Here is an 18519-nt window from a genome sequence, read left to right on the forward strand (position 1 = left end):
CTGCGTGGAGACTTGTTGAGTACTTGAGTTTACAGAAAACGCCCGCCCACAATCCGGTCGCTGAATTTCCCGGGTCTTTCTCGGTAACCCCGTGGGGAAGTGCTTCAGAGTTCAGGGTTCTCCACATTCCGAAAGTCCTGGCGTCGGCCATTCGAAAAAAGCGAGCAAGCCCGATCAAGTGACAGGAAAGAAGATCTAGATTTAACAGCCAATATGTGAAAATGTTTTTCAAATAGTTGTCACGCGACAAGCTGGACCCGCAAGCAAGCGACTCAGAACGTAGAATGATCAATCAAGAGGAGGAGGGGGTCTATGAAAGATTTCCAAGATCCCGAATGAGGTCACAGATATTGCTAATGAGTGGGGGAAGTTTGTGCTCTGGCGATGGGTTGGGACAGTTGCTTTTCAACACTTGAAGCGCAACTGCCATTATGGAACGGGGCTTGCTGATACTGCAAAAGCTCTTCTGTCCTGCAGGGACGATGCTGCCAGCAGGAGTAAAGATAGCAAGCCCAGGCTGCCCATAGTTGCCGGATATAAATGCTTTCGTGGATTGATCTTCGGAGCCATGATAGACGTTTGGTGTCATGTTCCCTTCGCTCATAGGAGTATCGGCGTCTACAGGCTGCTTTTGGCCATACTGCAGCAACCCGTACACCCAAAGGGTAACGGTAGCATGATAAACGGCCAAAGTATCGAATCCACGTAATTGGAAATGAGGAACTTGGCGAGCTGCGCGGAAGACTTGACCAGCATGCCAGATGGCTGTACGGGCTTCCTTTGTGTGGCTCCAGGCTTGAAGTCCAGGATATGCGCGTCTTGCCTCCACTTCCCCGTATTTCCCCACAAACCTCTGAATAGAATCGACATCTGTATGCAGATACATCATGACAAATTCGTGAAACAAAGTTGCCACTGCTGTCCGGCTGCTGGCGTCGGCTTGCACATTTCGAAGCATGGAGTAGCTGAGGGGAATGAGAAAAGATTTCGAATCCAGACGGAGCCAGCTACTTACATGTCATCTTGACGACTTTGAAGCCACAGGTGAGCCATACACGTGGTTCGGAGCGACAGCTACGAGCTAGCAGAACCTGCTGTCGAAAATCCCAGGTTTGACCTGCCAGTCCGTGCAGGATGGCAGAATGCGCGATCCCTACATCCAATCCCAGGGGCAGCTGATTGAAAAGCGACGGATCTGACAGAAGGTCTCGAAGACTCAACTCGGGCAAACTAAGATGGCGATATCGCGTTACCCAAATGTCTTTCCAGGCTTTCGCATTCGGTGCAAGCCAAAGATCTCGAGACGCAGGGAGCGGAAGAGTCAACTCAGAATATGATATTATTGCCGGGCGGTTCATAGCGGTAGCCACCTCGATGTCGTGCTCGAAGAGATGATACACAAGCCTATCCAGCAAAGTCTTAGTCGGTACGCTCAAGAAGTGCATTTCTAGAACATCCACCTTTTCAGAGACTCCTGCTTGGCGCATTCCTGCCATGTCTTCTCAAGTAATTCTTCTTCTTCTGGGACAGAGGGGGACGTGATAAGGGCATAAGTAGAGCGGTCAAACGCCCCAGCTCGTCGCAGTGCCTGTCATCAATTTAGACGGACCGTCTCTCGGACGTTATCGCCAGACATACCGTGCAAAGTGGCTGTAGATGACTCTCTGCAATTTGCATTTTCCTCTTATATCCGCAAAAAGTGCCAATATCAAGCCAGATCATCGAAGCTTGCAGATATTGAAGATCCCGGAGGACACTGTTGTCCGATTCTACCTATCGATGGTGTCAGCCCAATCAGCCTTGAAGAGGCGCAAGAAGAGCGACAATCTCACCAGCTGCGAAAGCGCTACGCGGACAATTTCCTGCAGGACAAGACCTGTCTTGCTGATAGATAGTATGCCACAGCAGACGCAGCCAGCAGCTACAAGAGCAGTGAGTAACTCCGGCCTGCTTTCCGGATGATAGAAGGTATATGGATGGATCCATGCACCAGTCTCAGTGCGCTTGGCTATTCCAATCTTGATGAGAAGGTCCAAGTGCTCTGCAGTTGGAAAGGAAGAGACCGAGAGACGCGGGTTACCCGTTCGTACAACGAGCTGGAAAATCTCATCTCTAGCGTGTGACGAGAGCCTGCAAGGCATCTACCGGCACATTGTGGGAAGACATGATTGCCTCGGCCATATCACCATCCCTTAGTGGTAGACGGCCCTCGTCACTAAAAGCATTCTGGTCCTTTTCGGGAACCCAAAGCCTGTAATTTCTTTTTTAATATAGATCTCTCCGGGAAAGCGGCTGACTTACCATAATGATCTTTGAAAGACAGCTACTCGTTGCTTCGTAGTAACTGGGTTCTCGTCTACGGAGTCGCCTAGCTCTTCGTCTAGAGGGATGGGAATTCCTGAATCTAGGATACGATCTAGGTCCGGGATAAAATCGTTCCCAAACAGGTCACTCCCAGATATGCTGAAATCCGTGTCGTGCATAAAGTCAAAGACGTCGCGAGGCTGCTGTATTGCCTGTGAAGTGGTCATGACATCCGTGCTGGGGAGCATGATTTGTTCAAAGAATGCCGGGAAGCCTCTCGTGTCCTGGTAATTCGTGATCTCTTGACGCGATTTCGTTGGCAGGTAGAATGCGTGGTCTATGGCTGCAGTACTAACAGAGACGGCCGATAGACTTCCTTGATCCAAGGCCGAATTGGGTGTCCTCAAAGAGCCAATGAACTCTGGCACATCGGACTGGGTGTGCAAGCTATCCGCCGGAGAAGCCGATGAGTCTAGCGCAGAAGTCGACATTTGCCGTACGCTGTCCCGTCTCAAGTTTCTTTTAGCGATACATTCGACTCCCTTATTTCGACATCTCTGTGTCCCTGTTAATGCAGAGTACGGAGACTGGGCAATATTGATCACTACCTTGCAGGGCCTTTCGTTATCGCAGCTCAACTTGGCTGTGGCACACGCATCGCATGCTTCAGCAGCTCGTTCCTTTTGACGCTTAATTATCGGTCTTCCACGAGCAGAGTTCTTTTCATGAACGGCCTGATGCCGCTGCAAGACATCTCTAAACCAATTATCAGCTTTGACTGTGTGAGATGAGAGTAGCTTAGGACACTCACCGACGATTAAACCCTCTCTGGCATATGGGGCATACGAAAGCACGCTCATTGCGATGAGAATCTAGATGGCGAGCGAGATGGTCAGGGCGCTCGTAGGTTTTCTGGCACTGGAAACAATGGAGTAGCTGGGAAGTTGGAGTGCCTCGTGGGGACCGCCTGGGAGATTGTGCGTGCAAACTATCCATGCTCAATAGCGCAATGATTGTTGGCGGTGATATAACGAGCCATAAGTTGCGGAAGAACGAGGCGAGAGGTTGTGAAAGTGTACTTGTATTGGCGGACGGATCCAAGATATATGTAAAGGGTCTGCAGCTTCGGGATGTTCTTTTGGGATGTGGCCCATCTTCGCTCCCGAGGCTAACACACTTTCCCCCAGACTTTCGCTTGTCTCTCAAAACAGCAACGTTAACACACACTTCGGTTTATCAGTAAGTGCTGGTACTCGCACATCTGGGGATTAATGATTAGTTTTTTTTCTTCTTCTGTACTATCTACGGAAAGCTCCTTTGGATGGTACTTCAGTCAAACGGCGGCCTTTAAGGAGGACCCACGATTATCCACAACAAAGAGTATTTATGCTAACTATTCCTAGCAGATTACCAACTTCTTCTGCACAGCGGAATCGATGCTCTCGAGCAACTGATTTTGTCGCCATAGCTTAGCGCCTCGGTACATGCAGTTGAAGTCCATGAATTCGTCGGGTTTCCTATACGAAATACGCGTTACCAACAAGCTGAGCATCAACAAGTACACATGGTGACAAACTCACATAGTGACGGTTTTCTCGCCTTGTACGGTAGCTGGCTTAGCAGCTTGTCGACTATACCCTTGGATGAGACTGACTCTTGAATGACGGCATTGGAAAATTTCCTGCACAATACTTCAGCGACGCGATACTCATGGAAAGGGAATCTGAAAGCATACCTCCAAGATTTTCGCGATCTCTTCTGACGACGGCGGCTCACTCATACCCTCGAAAAAGGCCCCTAACGCTTCCGCATCTTCGATGGCTTGACTGGCTCCCTGCCCCTGTGTAGGCAGCATAGCATGAGCAGCGTCGCCGATAATGATTGCACGACCACGATGCCAAGTGGTAAGAGGATCCTGTTCACAGTCAGAGCGATGCAACATTTGATCGACGAAAAGCACCCACCAAGTCCCGCAGTTGCCACAACCCCAAGTCATAGTTCTACAGTGGTATATGATACTCCCCCGCCGCCCACTTTCCGATGAATCTCCACGCAACTGTTTCCCTTCAGACCAACAGTCACAAATCATGAAAACACAGGTGTATTATTGGTTCTTGTGAGCTGGGGCTCTTGAAAGAGACCTTGCCATCAAATGATCATGGCAATTGATTCATGTGGGGATACAAGTGCATATAAACGAGACAGGTCATCGTCCTGGTCACTGTCACCTTCATCGCAAAGTCAGCAACCACAATAGATTGTGAAATCCGTTGTGAGAAGGTCTCAAGACACAATAACACGATGGCCACAGTTACAACTACGGTCGTCTCTGAGCCTACTCAGGCTCAGTCCGCGAAGACCAACCCAAACCTGCACGGTCTGGGCCGCATGCGCCTTGACGGCACAGATCCCAAGTTTAACGACTATCGCGATGTACTAGCTCGTGACGGTTACTGTGTCGTCAAGGGAGCTATCCCCCGTGAAAGAGCTCTCAAATATGCCGATGAGATGTACTCTTGGCTGGAGGGATTGTAAGTTCAATCTGCCCCGTGTTGCCCATGAAGCCAGCCAGATCCACTAACCATTGCTGCCCAGCAACCTCGGATTCGACCGCAATGACCTCTCAAGTGTTCACAAGGACAAGCTGCCTGTTATCACCGAGAAAGGAATGTGCTTGCAGTACGCTGTCACCCATGAGGACTTTGCGTGGCAGATTCGGAGCGAGCCTGGTGTGATCGGACCGTTCGAGAAGGTCTATGACGACGAGGACCTCATTGTTTCCTTTGACGCTGTGAACTTTGGTTTCCCTAAGTAAGTAGTTGCGCAAGCCCCATGTTTGCTGCAAGGGGTGGAAATGAAACGTACTAGACCTGACAATGTGTGCAGCCGGACAGATCTCCCTCCCAACACACCCTGGCCCCACCAGGACCAGAACCCTGAAAAGCCCGGCTTCCGCTGCCTCCAGGGACTTGTGAACCTGCTACCCAACGGCCCCGACGACGGCGGTCTCATCGTCTGCCGCGGCGGTCACCTCCTTTCTGAGCAGTTCCACCGCGAGATGGCCGATGAGCCTCGCATCCCGGCCTGGACGCCCGAGTGGTACGGCTTCACAGACCGTGGAATGAAATGGCTCGAGGAGCACGGCTTGGAATGGGTCAAGGTATGCGCAGAGCCCGGCGATCTGCTCCTGTGGGACTCCCGCACACCGCACTACAACCTCAGCTCGAAGACCAAGCAGCCTCGCTTCTGCATCTACACCTGCTACATGCCTGTGGCGGACGCGACGCAGGAAGACCTGATCCGGAAGAAGGATGCGTTTGAGAGATGGGTTGGTACTACGCACTGGCCTAATGCGATGCACACCGGGTCGAATGTCGCCAAGCGCGACGGTCAAGATGACCCCCACAACCGGTTTGAACCTGTCAACAAGCCGGTCCTCAGCGAACGGGCGTTCAAGCTGACGGGTATCCCGTATATCAAGGCTTAAATTGTGACTGAGCAGAAGAATGTGTGATTCAAAGATTAGATACCTGGCATATTTTCAGTTCTTCTCAAGATCTCCATTAAGCGACGTTCCATGGAATATCACATTCGTACACTTGTTAACCTATTGATCCCTTGAGACATGTTGAATTTGGTTACAAATATGCAGTTTGAAAAGCTATGCCCAGGAGGTTGCTAATGCCCGGCAAATTATGGATCTACCTAGCCAAAGCACTGTTAATCCCGGTTGTACAATCATGTGGCAGATCGATAGATATAGCATCACTCGCAAGTTTCGCATTAAGATAGCTGGCACCTATCTTGATCGAATGATGACCGTTGGATTATCTCAGGAGAGAGGCATTGCCCGTGTGTAGCCGATTCGGATAATATATCCTGGCAAGTTGACATGGGACAGTTTGTCTCCGCATCAACACAGCTGTCTCTGTATATCGTCCTATTCTGGCGAGGCCATGGTCAAGTAGGTTTGCCAGCAAACACTAATGATAATGAACCGAATTTCCAATGTGTGAGCAACACTACAGGCCTCTACTAGGTGCGCTGAAATGCAGTTTCCTTCGTCCCTCAATCTACTCAGTTGCTCAAATATTCCTCGTAGTGATATCATCGGTTACATTAGTAGATAACGCACGTAACGTCCGATTGCACGTGGCTCAAGAGTAGGAATCTTCCCAATCGGCTATTCTCGAGTACCTGTTATCGCAACGGAGACTGCCTATCAACTCGAATAGTGCAACCGAGTTTCTTGGAATGATAGCAACACCGCAGGCAAGGATGGTCTCATTCTGGGAGTGGGGGGATAAGACCCCGCAAGCTTATTGCATCGTCTCGTGGGGAGTCGTGGGCCGTGGCTCAGACTTGTCCGAGGTTGCAAGGACTCAGTCACTCAGGGGATTATTATCCAATCTCTGCTGGATAAGAGCAAGCTCCACTGCCGAGACGGCCAGATGGCTTGGAAAAGGCTTCGCGTTAGCTCCGCCCGGGCCTCCTGAAGCCGGCAAACCTTATTATTGGCTGCTTAACTTGGCGTTATCAGTGCCAACTGTGGTGTGATATCTCCTCAGCCATCGCGGTTGCCAGCTGCCAACTTCGGATTCGTGTTGAACTCTGTATCAGTTGCCATTTGCGAACCATAATTAACCTTGATTGAACCATTCAACCTTGCTCGCTTGTTCTTGGTGGTACAGACGGCCCCGTTTATAAGCGGACCAGTCAGAAAGACCTGAACAGGCCATTTTTGTAAAGTCTCGACTTCAATGTAACCTTATCAAAACAGTAAGGTATGTTGTTGAAGGTTTGCCGGTCTATGACCTCCTTGGAGGTGGCACAGTATCGCCTTCCCTTTTTGACGTGTAGATAGAAAAGCCTAGGAGACACTCTGTTCCCCTTCCGCTCGGAACTCCATGCAATCACTCAGCTCCTCCCAGTCGATATCGAAAGACATGCGGCGCGGACCAAATAGCTGAACTGGATGTCGGAGAGTGATATGCTGTGTATGAGCGAAGAATGAAGAATTTCCCTGTGTGTCGACTCGGCGAAAACTAAGGGCTTGTGCGGGGAAAGAATTAGCCACCTTTGCATGCTTCCTGGTGTGTGCGACGAAGACGTACCAGCGTGAACGAGAGAGTTTTATTATCAGGGCGTCCGTCCAAGCCTAAGCTTGGTACTCTTGCCGGATGCCAAGGGTAATGGCGTTTGCCATGTCTGCCACTCCACCTATTCGCGGTCAGAGTCAATGCAGTGATTGGTTGCGGAGAAAATCATTTTGAGGGATGAACAAGGTATGATAACCCAGGTATCAATCAAAATTTATTTTTTCCTGTCCTCGAAATCTAATTGAGTTTCGTGGGTCGTCCAGGGTCGCGATGCATATCCAATAATCAACCTCTTGCGTGCTGGAAGCGGCGTACGGAAGACCACGAGGGCCAATAACCTACAGAAACCTGTGCCACCACTGCCATGAGTTTCAAAGATTAGTTTTAGACTAGCAGTCATCTAGATGGGCACTAGAAACTCATCCACATGAGCAGCAGGGGGTGGATAACAAGGCTAGTCGTTTCGTAGTCTCACAGACCTTGTGATAGCCCAGTTCCAATCCCAGCCTGCACAAGATCTCCGAGTCTAGAGAGTCGAGGACGGTCTGGCAACTCCCGCCCCATCGAGTGCTCTCCTATCAGGGGGAGAAACAAAAGGCAAAAAGTGTGGTTAGCTCAGTCAAGAGGCGAAGAACGGGCCATTAGTGCTGAGTTCAAGTGGTCTAAGTGGTTAGCTCAAGAGCGACATCCAGACAATGTGAAAGAAGATAGAGTACTTGACCAGCGATAGACGCCTGGACCGGTGCGATATCATTCCCACTCTTCTTCTCCTCCTCCTCCCCTCACTCCACCCTTGTCTCCGTCTCTTTCCACCCTGCTCTTATTTATGCTTCACTTTCCCCCTGTTTGGCTTCTTTTCTCTTACACACGCGAGCAATTCCCCCGTCTCTTTCCCTTCCATCTCGACTTCTTCCATTCTCATCTCTACGGCCTTTGAGGCTTGTATCAGTGTCTTGCAGCCATGAGTGATCCAGTCGACGCGGCAGACTTGGTGGTCGTGGCTCAGGCTCACGTCCCCAAGCAGTCTCTGGACGTCATCCCAGTCAAAGAAAAGGAGACTACGGTGGTTGCTACAGCTCCTAGACTTGATGATGAGGGCCGTGAAATCCCCACTGAAGAGGAAGAACAAACTCTTCGTCGCGTCGCTGGCAAGGTTCATTGGACCGCGTACACGATCGCCTTTGTCGAACTCTGCGAGCGTTTCTCCTACTATGGAACCACTGCTGTCTGTACGTATTGAGCCCCTCTCTGATGCTACCTAATGGGAGAAAGCTCACCTTATCCTAGTCGTCAACTTCATTCAGCAGCCTCTTCCCGATGGTTCGAGCACTGGAGCCGGTCACAGTGGACAGTCGGGTGCCCTAGGCATGGGTCAAAGAGCGTCTACTGGTCTGACAACTTGTGAGTCTCTTGTCTTTAAACGCTTACAATTCGTTTATGACTGACACTCTCCCTAGTCAATACATTCTGGTGTTACTTGATGCCTATTCTGGGTGCTTACATTGCCGACGAGTTCTGGGGACGGCTGAAGACGATTCAGGTTTCAATTGCATTCGCGATGGTCGGTCACATCATCCTGATTATATCCGCCTTGCCATCCGTTATCGCGCATCCACATAGCGCTTTGGGATGCTTCGCCGTCGGTCTGGTTATCTTTGGAGTTGGTGTCGGAGGTTTCAAGTACAGAGACCCATCTCCTTCTTCAAGCTGGGAGACAATGCACTAACACACATGCAACAGGTCAAACATTGCCCCTCTGATTGCTGAACAGCACAAGGAAACCAGGTCCTTCATCAAGGTGATCCCCAAGACAGGCGAGCGTGTCATTGTGGACCCTGCTCAAACTGTCACTCGAATCTTCTTGTACTTCTACTTCATGATCAACGTCGGCGCCTTGGTTGGCTCAATCGCCATGGTGTATGCTGAGAAATACGTGGGATTCTGGCTCGCATTTCTTCTTCCAACGATCTTGTTTGCAGCCTGCCCTCTTGTGATCTTTGCATGCCGCAACAAGTACGAGGTCACGCCCCCTACCGGCTCGGTTTCCGCGAAAGTATTCAAGCTTTGGGCTTTTGCTCTGAAAGGCCGCTGGTCCTGGAACCCTGTGAGATTGTCAGTGGCTCTCAATTCATGCTGGTCTCTTCTTCGTACTGACAGTCCCTTCGTAGCGTGCAGAATTGCCGGGCTCCTGACTTCTGGGAGAGAGTGAAGCCCAGCAAGGTTCAAAATAAGCCAGAATGGATGACCTTTGATGACCAGTGGGTCGATGAAGTACGCAGAGCTGTCAAAGCGTGCGCTGTCTTCCTCTGGTACCCTGTCTACTGTATGTATTTTCGATGGAATTACCAATGTCGAGAACAGAGGACTTACAGAGATTTTAGGGTTGGCCTACGGGCAGATGACCAACAATCTGACCTCGCAGGCAGCCACGATGGAGTTGCACGGTGTTCCTAACGACCTGATCAATAACCTGGACCCTCTCGCATTGATCATCTTCATTCCCATCATGGACCAATTCATCTACCCCGGCATCCGCAGGATGAAATTCAACTTCACTCCCCTCAAGAAGATCTATTTTGGCTATATCCTTGCCGCCATGTCCATGATTGCGGCTGCCGTCACGCAATACTACATCTACAAGATGAGCCCGTGTGGCGACCACCCCAGTGATTGTGACAAGCCAGCACCAATCAACGTGTGGGTTCAGACTCTGCCGTATGTCCTGATCGCTTTCTCGGAGATCTTCACCTCCATCACGGGTTATGAGTATGCATTCACAAAGGCTCCCAAGAACATGAAGAGTTTAGGTATGTCGTTGCTCGGGTCGCTGACCAGCTTCATCACTAATCTGTTGTTACAGTCCAATCGATTTTCCTCTTCATGAATGCGATCTCGTCTGCTATCCAGCAAGGACTTACTGCGTTGTCCACTGACCCGCTGCTGATCTGGAACTACGGATTCGTGGCCGTTCTGGCTTTCGTTGCTGGTAACCTCTTCTACCTGACCCACTATTCGCTGGACAAGGAGGAGGACCGGCTCAACAATCTCGAGGCCTCGGCCTACCTGGGCAACAATCCCGGTGCTCGAAATGAGAAGATTGACCCGGAGCAGTAGACGCCTATTTGCCCTATCGAGTTTGATTCTAAAGGAGGAATGCTGGTGTGGAGTTAGGGCTTTTTCTATTGTACTGCCAAGCTTGGTTTGTACATCCACGAGGTCATGCAGGACATGAAAAATAATAAAATGTAATGATCTTTCTCTTCTATGTCGAACACTTGATCGCATGGTACATTGTCACGGTGAGTTGAACACAATCCGTAGTCCAGAACATCAATCAAAAAGAAAAAGAAGGGCCACCAATGTCAGAAAAGACTGATAGAGATGAGATTGATTCGACATATCCTTTACATCACCGCCATTATAACTCCGTACACGACCATGTATCAAGGATGGAAAGTTTTGAAAAAATACAAAGACGCCTTTTCCCGACATAAGATGCAAAGAAAATATTCGCACAGAGCAGGATAGGAAATCTAGGGAGTCGAAGAAAGACAAGGGCCCCACGCTTCAAGCAGCTTCACCAAACAGAAATCCACAAGAGACAATTCACTTCTTCTCCTCGTCCCCCTTCTTCTCTTCCGTCTGCTCCGGCGCAGACTGCGACTGGCTCGCCTCGTGATGCTCATGAGGCTTCTCATACAGCGGCTGATGCTTCTGCTTCAACCGCTCCTCCTCAGCAGCGACCATATCCTTCCACAGGTCACCGCTCTGCGGATCATGCACCGCAGCAGGGGTAGGAGCAGCCTCCTTCTCATCCCCAGCCGCCTTCTTCCCCTTCTTCGCAGCATCAAGCAACCCCCGGCCCCTCCGCTGATCCGAGATCTCAAACGCCGCCGACGCAACAAGCACAGCAAGGGTCAACCCCTGCGCATATACACGCGCCTGCACGATCTTCTGCGACCCGGTCAGGTACGGGTTCCGGCTCACCATGGCAAACGAGCCGATCATACTGGCCACCCACGTGGCGCCCACGATCTTGTATTTCTCACGGCGAGCAAAGGCCGTCACACGGTCGATGAAGCTCATCCCCGCCAGCTCCTCCTGGCGTAGCCGCTCCTCGCGAGTCTCGTACCATTGCCGTTCCACGTTGCGGGAGGCTTCGAAGGAGCGCGAGGCATGGTCGGCGGCGATGATGCCGAAGAAGGTTCCGGAGGACGTCACCAGGAAGGATTTCATGGGGAGTGTGAGGTTGCGGATGGTGGCGTAGCGTCTCGAGGCGGCCATGACGCCTGCGAGACCGCCGATGAGACCGACCACGCCTCCGAGTGTGCCGCCCTTTAGGACCTCTCTGATGGGTTTGGTCAGTATTGGTTCAATTTGGGCTGGGTATGCGATCGCCTAGAAGAATATTTAGTGTGCTTACCTGTAGTGAGCTTGTTCTTCTTCCTTGCTAAGGATCTTCATGGTGAAGGTATTAGATTTTTAGTGTGGATGGTAGTTTCGGAAGCGACGAGTGTCTATGTATGGGGCTGAGCAGATAATGAAGTCGACGATGACTATATGTATCAATCACAGAATTGAGGCGAAGACGAATTGAGAGAAAAGAATAGAGAAAGAGAAAGAAGCGATGAGTCGAGGCAGGGGAAAAATCGGATGAGGGGATAATGAGGTCAGAACTAATGCAGAGACCGAGCAGCATAGGCCGGGTGACGTACGATAAATGTCGATGGGCGGGCGGGATCTGCTTCTTGCCGGGTCGGCGATTGCTCGGGGATGCCTGCAGGCGGTCACTGATTATTAACAGTCGCACGAGAATTCGAGTCTGCTAATAATAATCGGAAAAGCTCAACTCCTGATGGCATGATTGTGCTCCCTTTGAACCCGACACCACCCAAGAACTTGTCTAGTACACATCAAGTAGAATAAGTAAACAATAACTAATCATTCCGAAGGCGCCGTTCGCGAAAAATAATAACCAGTGAACCAGTGACCAGAAAGATAAAAAATGTGTCAGAGAAAGATAATTCCGTCGTTCCGACCGTCTCACGCTCGGACTGGGATTACAATAAGAAATGACCAGAGCAGGCACAGGGGAGAAATAAAGAGATGAGATGCCAAGGGATCTATTTCCGGTTTTAGCGTCGCGATCCCTTCGACGCGGCAATCTGTCGGGCCCGCATTCTCCGGAATCGATCCTCTCCGCTGGCTCCTAATGGACGTGCAAACTTGCTCTCCTGCACCACGGTCGGGCGGGGAACAATAGTGTAACTGGTATGGGTGATCTCGGCACGGGCACGGTTCGCCAATCGGGGAGGAAGGAGTTCTCGAGAACGAGCTTCCGCAACGCTCGCCTGAGCAGATGTGGTACGTGTGGTGACTTTCCTGTAGTACTTGTGAGCATGTGGACCGCAATTATTACGAACAAGAACAGAAGATGGCATACCTGGGATCATATTCAGCCTCCTGGTAAACCCGCTTCGAGTAGTCATCGCTGCGCTGTAAGATGGGACGAGTCCATTCGGCGAGCAGCCGCTCGGCCATGCGTTTGATGCCAGGCTCGGGCCGCTTGCTCTTGGTATAAAACACAATCACCTTGCCGATTCCACTAGCGATCAAGGTCTCCTTATTGATGGGGAGTTTGCCCAATGCGGTCATCAAGTCGCGTTGGATGTTGTAGGCCGGCAGCGATCCATCGTCGAGAGGTTCAAGAAAGAATTTGACGGCTTCAAGAAGATTGATTTCAGGATCGACAAGACTGTTGACGTATTGGTTACGGTTAAGGAGCGAGACGACCTCCGGCAGCATCTTCAGCTTGTGCATGGCGGGACGGCCTTCGCGTCGATTGTTGGCGTCCATCTGGGCAGCATGTGTCATTCGCTTGCGCATGTCCTCAATTTCAGCATCGGCCATTTGCTCCAGATCCTGCGTACCTAGTTAGCTACCATATCCTGAACTCGTAAGTTCGAGTAGTATAAACATACAATGCCGTCTTGCTTCCGGAAGCGTCTCTTCGTGGGTTTCTTCAAAGCTTCATCCATAGCACGGTCGAGAGCTCGGCGACGACCTGTTCGTCCATAGTGTTAGTCTTTGTCTCACCTGTCAAGATACCAAAGAGGACATACGCGTAGCAGGGTCCAGCAACTCCTCATCTTCAGGAGTGGGATCTCTCTTCTTTCGATCTCTGCGACGGGACTTTCCTTCGCCCTCGTCAGCACCGTCTTCCATATCCCTCAGCCGACGGCTCCTCTTCTCTCTGCGCCCTTCCTTCCGCTTCACATGTTGGCCATCTTCCTCTGTCCGCTTGCGCTTGTGACGGCCAATCAACTTGAGGTTATCCTCGTCAATCGCGAGCTGTGGGCGATCTTCAATATCGACATTTTCAGGATCAAAGTCTTCGAACTGCGCCTCATCGACTTCAGAAAGAATAGACTCCTCGTCAGAATCGACCCCGGCGTCCTCTTTGTCGGCAGCATCGTCTGCATGATCTTCAGTTATCGACTCTGCCGCTGGTGTCACTGATGCTGCTCCCTCTTCTTGTGCTTCCTCGTTGTTGTCGTCGTCGCCGCCAGGAGTCGGGGCCTTCACTGGTTCCTCGGGTAGGTCTGTGTGAGGCTCGTGGTCGGAGACGGCACCTGTCGGTGAGCCGGGCTTAATTTCAGGGCTGTCAGACATGTTGTATGATTTCGTTGACGATGGCAGACTGAGTTGTGTTGATGTGATGAGATCAGAGGAGGTATCGGAGCGCCTGATGCGGCTCCGCTCTCAAACCACGATTCCTTCGGTTGTGAGGGCGAAGTAACGGAGCAGTAACGGAAATAAGCCTCCAGAAAGTAGATTCGAAATACAACGCTCAATGAGCAGATGCAAAAGTATACGTAGATGAGGGGAATCCCAGTGAAAGATTTGGAGGCTGGTATTACTGGCCTTGGGGAGTTGTCGCAGCAGAAACAGCAACAGCAGAAATTCCGCCTCCGCCAAGTGGTCCGTGCGTCCGCATCTCGACTCGTCTGCAGTTGGGATATCGATTCTTCTGACTCTGTTTCCAATAATACCACTCTATCCGTCAATAGTCCCTTTCATACGAAAAAGACTAAGATCAAAATGTTTGCTCCTGGTGAGTCAATCACTACATCTTTACACCTCGAAATCATCTGTCGACTCGAGTTCTGCCCAGCTTCGAGCAGTTCACTAACATTCTGTCTCCAGGTCAAGAACAGCTTTCCAAGGAGGAGCTTAGAGTAAATTCCCCTCTTACCCCCCTGGTTTTTCTTCATCATATTTGGGCCTCCTTTGTGCGCTGTAATCGCGCATTGCTCGCTGAGACAACCTCCTATAAATTGCCGCATCTATAAATGCTAACAGCAACTCTACACAGGCTGCTGAGGCTCAGGCCAGCCAGACCGTCCGGGCTGCTATCACCGGCGGTATCCTTCTCTATCTTTGTGAGTGCTTATGAATATATCTTCCTATCCAAAGGTGCCGCACGAGCTAACGGGTCAATGTATCAGCTCCCTTCGCCGTCGATTTCGTCAAGAAGTTCCTCTAAAAATCGGTCCCTTCCTATCGTTGCATAGCCCGTTCAAACCGTTATGACGATGATTATGGCAGAGCTCTTAGTCTCGCTCGAATTGCAGGCGTGATGTATTACTATTGTACATGGGTATTTTTTGGTTTACCGGGTATAAAGAATTAGATCGAAAAAAAGTGAAAGCTCCGGATGTAGCGTCTTCTACCGCATTAAGTAGAATCATGTCGATTAGGGCCAGACCGAGATTTATGCAGGATATCAGTTCCAATAGACTCGGTTGCTCCATACAGCACCAGAAGCAGAGGATGAAATATCATATGCGAAATATTACATTGGACGCTTGATTGCGTTGACCAATCTATCTTTAATGATCAGCCGGTCCCTGAAGCTTCTGGGCCTCTTCAAAGTCCTGTTTGACGGATTCCAATTCCTTTTGCAGATGTGTGATTTGTGCGTGGTAGTCATCCAAGATCTGGAAAGAATTAGCAATTTGACCACAGGGACAACTTGAAAGCAGTGCGATCCGAAGGAGTAGACAAACCTTCTTTGCGGTCTTCATGGTATTCTCGTCCAATTCCTCCTCGCCCTGAGCAGCCGTTGAAGCGCCCGCCTTCTCCATCTCCGCCTGCAGGCGTTTCGAGTGTTCCCGGATCGCCAACATGCGAGCCCAGATCTCCTCAGCCCGTCCGTTGAGCGAGGGATTAAAGACAGACCGCTCCAGCTGTGCGAGCTTCTTCTTTAGCTCTTCCTCTGCCTCATCCATTGCGTAGCCTCGGTTCCTGAGTACTTGAGTCTTCGCCGCCAAAGCGAGACACCGCTTGCTTAGAACTAGATGTTTCCGGCGACAGTCGGCGATCTTGACGGATATCTTCAGGTCATGACGAGACAGCAGGTCGGTGAGACAGTTGTTAATCTCATGGAGGCGGGTCTGAGCCATTGTGAGGAAATCCTTTTGTCGCTGCGCTCGCTTGCCGAGTTCCCAAAACCCTCTCACCAACACGGGCACAAATCTGGAGTCGGGTCTTTTCCGTAGAGCCTCTTCCCATTTCGTCTCGTCGTCCTCCGCGGTAGGCTGGTAGAAGGGAGCCTGATCCCCGACCTGATTGTACAGATAAGCTCTGAACGGCGACGCGCGACTACCGGTGTCCCATTTGTTCTTGAGAATTTCTATTTGCATGGGTACCGTTCGATGTACTATGGTAAAAGTTAGCCTGGCGCTTAGGACAGTACAATCTGACCATCAGAACAAACCTCCTGTAACAGCGCGGCCTGGTGACCAGAGACTAGAGCCCGGCTGCTGTGTTGTGGTTTGTCCCAATTGAGGCTGCTGTTGACCTCCAACGAGGGATCCACCAAACAAGCTCTGCTGCTGAGGTTGTTGCTGTTGTTGTGTAGTAGCTCCGAGGCCTCCAAATAGCCCACCTCCCTGTTGCGGAGTCTGCTGCTGTTGCGGCTGTCCCAATCCTCCAAACAGGCTGCTCCCCTGCGGCTTCTGCTGTCCAAGCGTTGATCCAAACAATCCTCCACCACCTGTCGGCGTCTGCTGCGGCTGTTGTGTCTGACCTAAAGCGCCGCCAAAGAGGCCGCCTGTCTGGGGTTTCTGCTGCGTTGTAGATCCGAACAAGCCTCCACCAGTCTGGGGCTGAGTCTGGGTTGCCGTTGCGGACCCGAAAAGGCCACCAGTCTGCTGCGGCTGCGATGGCGCATTGGATCCGAACAGGCCACCTCCTGTAGAGCTCTGTTGGTTTTGTGACGATCCAAATAAGCCACCACCGGTGCTCTGCTGTGTTCCGGTCGTACTCGAGCCGAATCCGCCAAAGGCACTGGGTTTATTTGCGGTAGCGGACCCAAACAGTCCACCCGACTGAGTTTGCCCTCCGAAGAGAGACATGTCGAAGGGATTAAGCGAAAGCGCTGCGCTTTGGTGCAGACACTGAGTAACGCGATTGAGCGCGAAAGGCGGGCGGAATTTATGAGAATCGAAGCTCCAGCAACGGTACACTGAGGTAGGACAAGAAAGGGTCTGAAAAGCGAGGGAGCGCCGGGCCTGCGTTGCGCTCAATATAGGAATCAATCAAGAATGGCCTTTCAGCACCTCATTTTAAAGAAAGAGAAGAGGCGCGGCAAAGGAAGTCGGTGTGTATAAAGACAGCAATGGCTGGAGCTTGTTAATTCCACCGAGAGCTGCTTTGTTTTTCGCGGTTATATCACGTGATTGATACCTTACCAGCGCAAATGTGAATGGACAACACTTACAGAGTAGTTCAATATGAGGGATGGGATTGGCAGTTGAGATTATTGATTCAAGCTACGTACCTACTATTGAGACCACTAGGTCCATCATGAACACATTTGCCTATCCAGATTGATACCTGGTTACCTAGGCACCTGGTCCATACTGCAGCATCTGAAGTCCGCAGCCATCGGCATCACCTTACATAATCCGCACCACAACCAATCAGACACACGCAAAATCCGACCCTTCCAAACTCGCAGCTCCCTCCGAACCGGTCACTCCATCCACGAATCCCGCCCGTCTCTCTGTAATAGAGCATATCCCCCAGCCAGGCAGTCCGTCAAGATGTCCCGGAGAGAGCCCCAGTACGTTCCTCGCTCAATCCTGCCTCCAATTGAAGCCTCCATGCTTCCCCGCAACCCCCGACGACACTAACCAGCACCCAGGTTCAACCAACATGTCCTCGTGGACACCACCCCGATGCCCAGCGACATCCCCAAGGTGGAGGAGGTTGGAGCAACGTCTGCGCCGCTGCTGAGCGCATCCTACTTCATCGGCGACCGCTGCAAGGCCTTCAATGACGATTTCATGAAGTGCAAGGCCGAGACGAATGGCCGGGGAGAGCTGGAGTGTCTGAAGGAGGGTCGGAAGGTCACCCGCTGTGCGGCGAGTGTGTACGTTTTCCTATCCCTTCGCATTTCTCGTCATGCTTGCTTTCAGATCGTATGCTGGTTGTGCAATAGTCGGCCGGGGGCTAATCGAGTCAATCGTGGCACAGGATCAAGGACATCAACACCCACTGCTTGAAGCAGTTCAACGCTCACTGGGAATGTCTCGAGAACAACAACCAGAACCTATGGGAGTGCCGGAAGCCCGAGATGGAGCTCAACAGCTGTGTTTTTGAGAAGCTGGTACGTCCGCGTTCTCCGGCTCAGTCCCACCTCTACAGCTTCGACAGTATGGTACACGGGCTGTGCTGACGATGAACAGGGCCTCAAGAAGACCATCCCCGGAGCCCCCGAGGGCCAGACCCCCGTACATCTGCGACCCAAGCAGCTGTACGCCCAGTTCCCCGGTCCTCAATATTAGGGTATTTGTGTCTTTTCCTATTTCCCACTCCTCGTTCGGTTTCTGTCGTGGAATCTCGGTGTTTCTGATCGAAAGGCTTGTCTGTGTATATATTAGCATCAGGAATGATCAATTGTTTCTATCACCTCGTTTCTACTGAGCGATAATCGATTTCCAGGTTTAGGGCTTGTCTGAAGTACTCCCAGGTTGATGCTACATAATGGATGCGTCTAGTTTGCGTTAGAATACAGTATACCCCTCAGATGCATGCGTACTTCAAGCAA

The 18519-nt window shown here is 51.1% G+C and overlaps 7 protein-coding genes across 7 annotated transcripts; 3 read left to right on the forward strand and 4 right to left on the reverse strand.

Annotated features, from left to right (window-relative positions):
• Positions 1–310: 310 nt before the first annotated feature.
• Positions 311–4246, reverse strand: CDV56_105872 (uncharacterized protein; the record flags this gene model as incomplete). Its single annotated transcript, XM_026759491.1, has 10 exons — positions 311–939; positions 1016–1404; positions 1461–1588; positions 1639–1773; positions 1833–2130; positions 2302–3060; positions 3116–3222; positions 3716–3821; positions 3885–3985; positions 4040–4246. The coding sequence occupies 10 exons, from the start codon at positions 4244–4246 to the stop codon at positions 311–313; spliced, it is 2859 nt and encodes a 952-aa protein (XP_026617426.1).
• A 359-nt stretch (positions 4247–4605) lies between these two features.
• CDV56_106158 (phytanoyl-CoA dioxygenase family protein) lies at positions 4606–5791 on the forward strand (the record flags this gene model as incomplete). Its single annotated transcript, XM_026759777.1, has 3 exons — positions 4606–4835; positions 4900–5115; positions 5191–5791. 3 exons carry the CDS (start codon positions 4606–4608, stop codon positions 5789–5791), a joined length of 1047 nt encoding a protein of 348 aa, XP_026617427.1.
• Positions 5792–8364: 2573 nt separating this feature from the next.
• Positions 8365–10517, forward strand: CDV56_106397 (putative MFS peptide transporter; the record flags this gene model as incomplete). The annotated part of the gene is made up of 7 exons (XM_026760016.1): positions 8365–8632; positions 8691–8804; positions 8861–9083; positions 9144–9515; positions 9572–9726; positions 9785–10210; positions 10264–10517. The coding sequence occupies 7 exons, from the start codon at positions 8365–8367 to the stop codon at positions 10515–10517; spliced, it is 1812 nt and encodes a 603-aa protein (XP_026617428.1).
• A 492-nt stretch (positions 10518–11009) lies between these two features.
• On the reverse strand, positions 11010–11867 carry CDV56_106569 (HIG1 domain-containing protein; the record flags this gene model as incomplete). The annotated part of the gene is made up of 2 exons (XM_026760188.1): positions 11010–11751; positions 11827–11867. The coding sequence occupies 2 exons, from the start codon at positions 11865–11867 to the stop codon at positions 11010–11012; spliced, it is 783 nt and encodes a 260-aa protein (XP_026617429.1).
• Positions 11868–12538: 671 nt separating this feature from the next.
• On the reverse strand, positions 12539–14075 carry IWS1 (transcription factor SPN1; the record flags this gene model as incomplete). Its single annotated transcript, XM_026760285.1, has 4 exons — positions 12539–12785; positions 12847–13325; positions 13385–13467; positions 13526–14075. 4 exons carry the CDS (start codon positions 14073–14075, stop codon positions 12539–12541), a joined length of 1359 nt encoding a protein of 452 aa, XP_026617430.1.
• A 1220-nt stretch (positions 14076–15295) lies between these two features.
• CDV56_106807 (putative nucleoporin) lies at positions 15296–16822 on the reverse strand (the record flags this gene model as incomplete). The annotated part of the gene is made up of 3 exons (XM_026760426.1): positions 15296–15403; positions 15473–16125; positions 16183–16822. The coding sequence occupies 3 exons, from the start codon at positions 16820–16822 to the stop codon at positions 15296–15298; spliced, it is 1401 nt and encodes a 466-aa protein (XP_026617431.1).
• A 690-nt stretch (positions 16823–17512) lies between these two features.
• On the forward strand, positions 17513–18256 carry CDV56_106930 (coiled-coil-helix-coiled-coil-helix domain-containing protein; the record flags this gene model as incomplete). The annotated part of the gene is made up of 4 exons (XM_026760549.1): positions 17513–17532; positions 17614–17841; positions 17946–18078; positions 18158–18256. The coding sequence occupies 4 exons, from the start codon at positions 17513–17515 to the stop codon at positions 18254–18256; spliced, it is 480 nt and encodes a 159-aa protein (XP_026617432.1).
• Between the last annotated feature and the right edge of the window lie 263 nt (positions 18257–18519).

The sequence above is a fragment of the Aspergillus thermomutatus genome (genome assembly GCF_002237265.1).
Source record: "Aspergillus thermomutatus strain HMR AF 39 chromosome Unknown NODE_23, whole genome shotgun sequence".
Lineage (NCBI taxonomy): Eukaryota > Fungi > Ascomycota > Eurotiomycetes > Eurotiales > Aspergillaceae > Aspergillus > Aspergillus thermomutatus.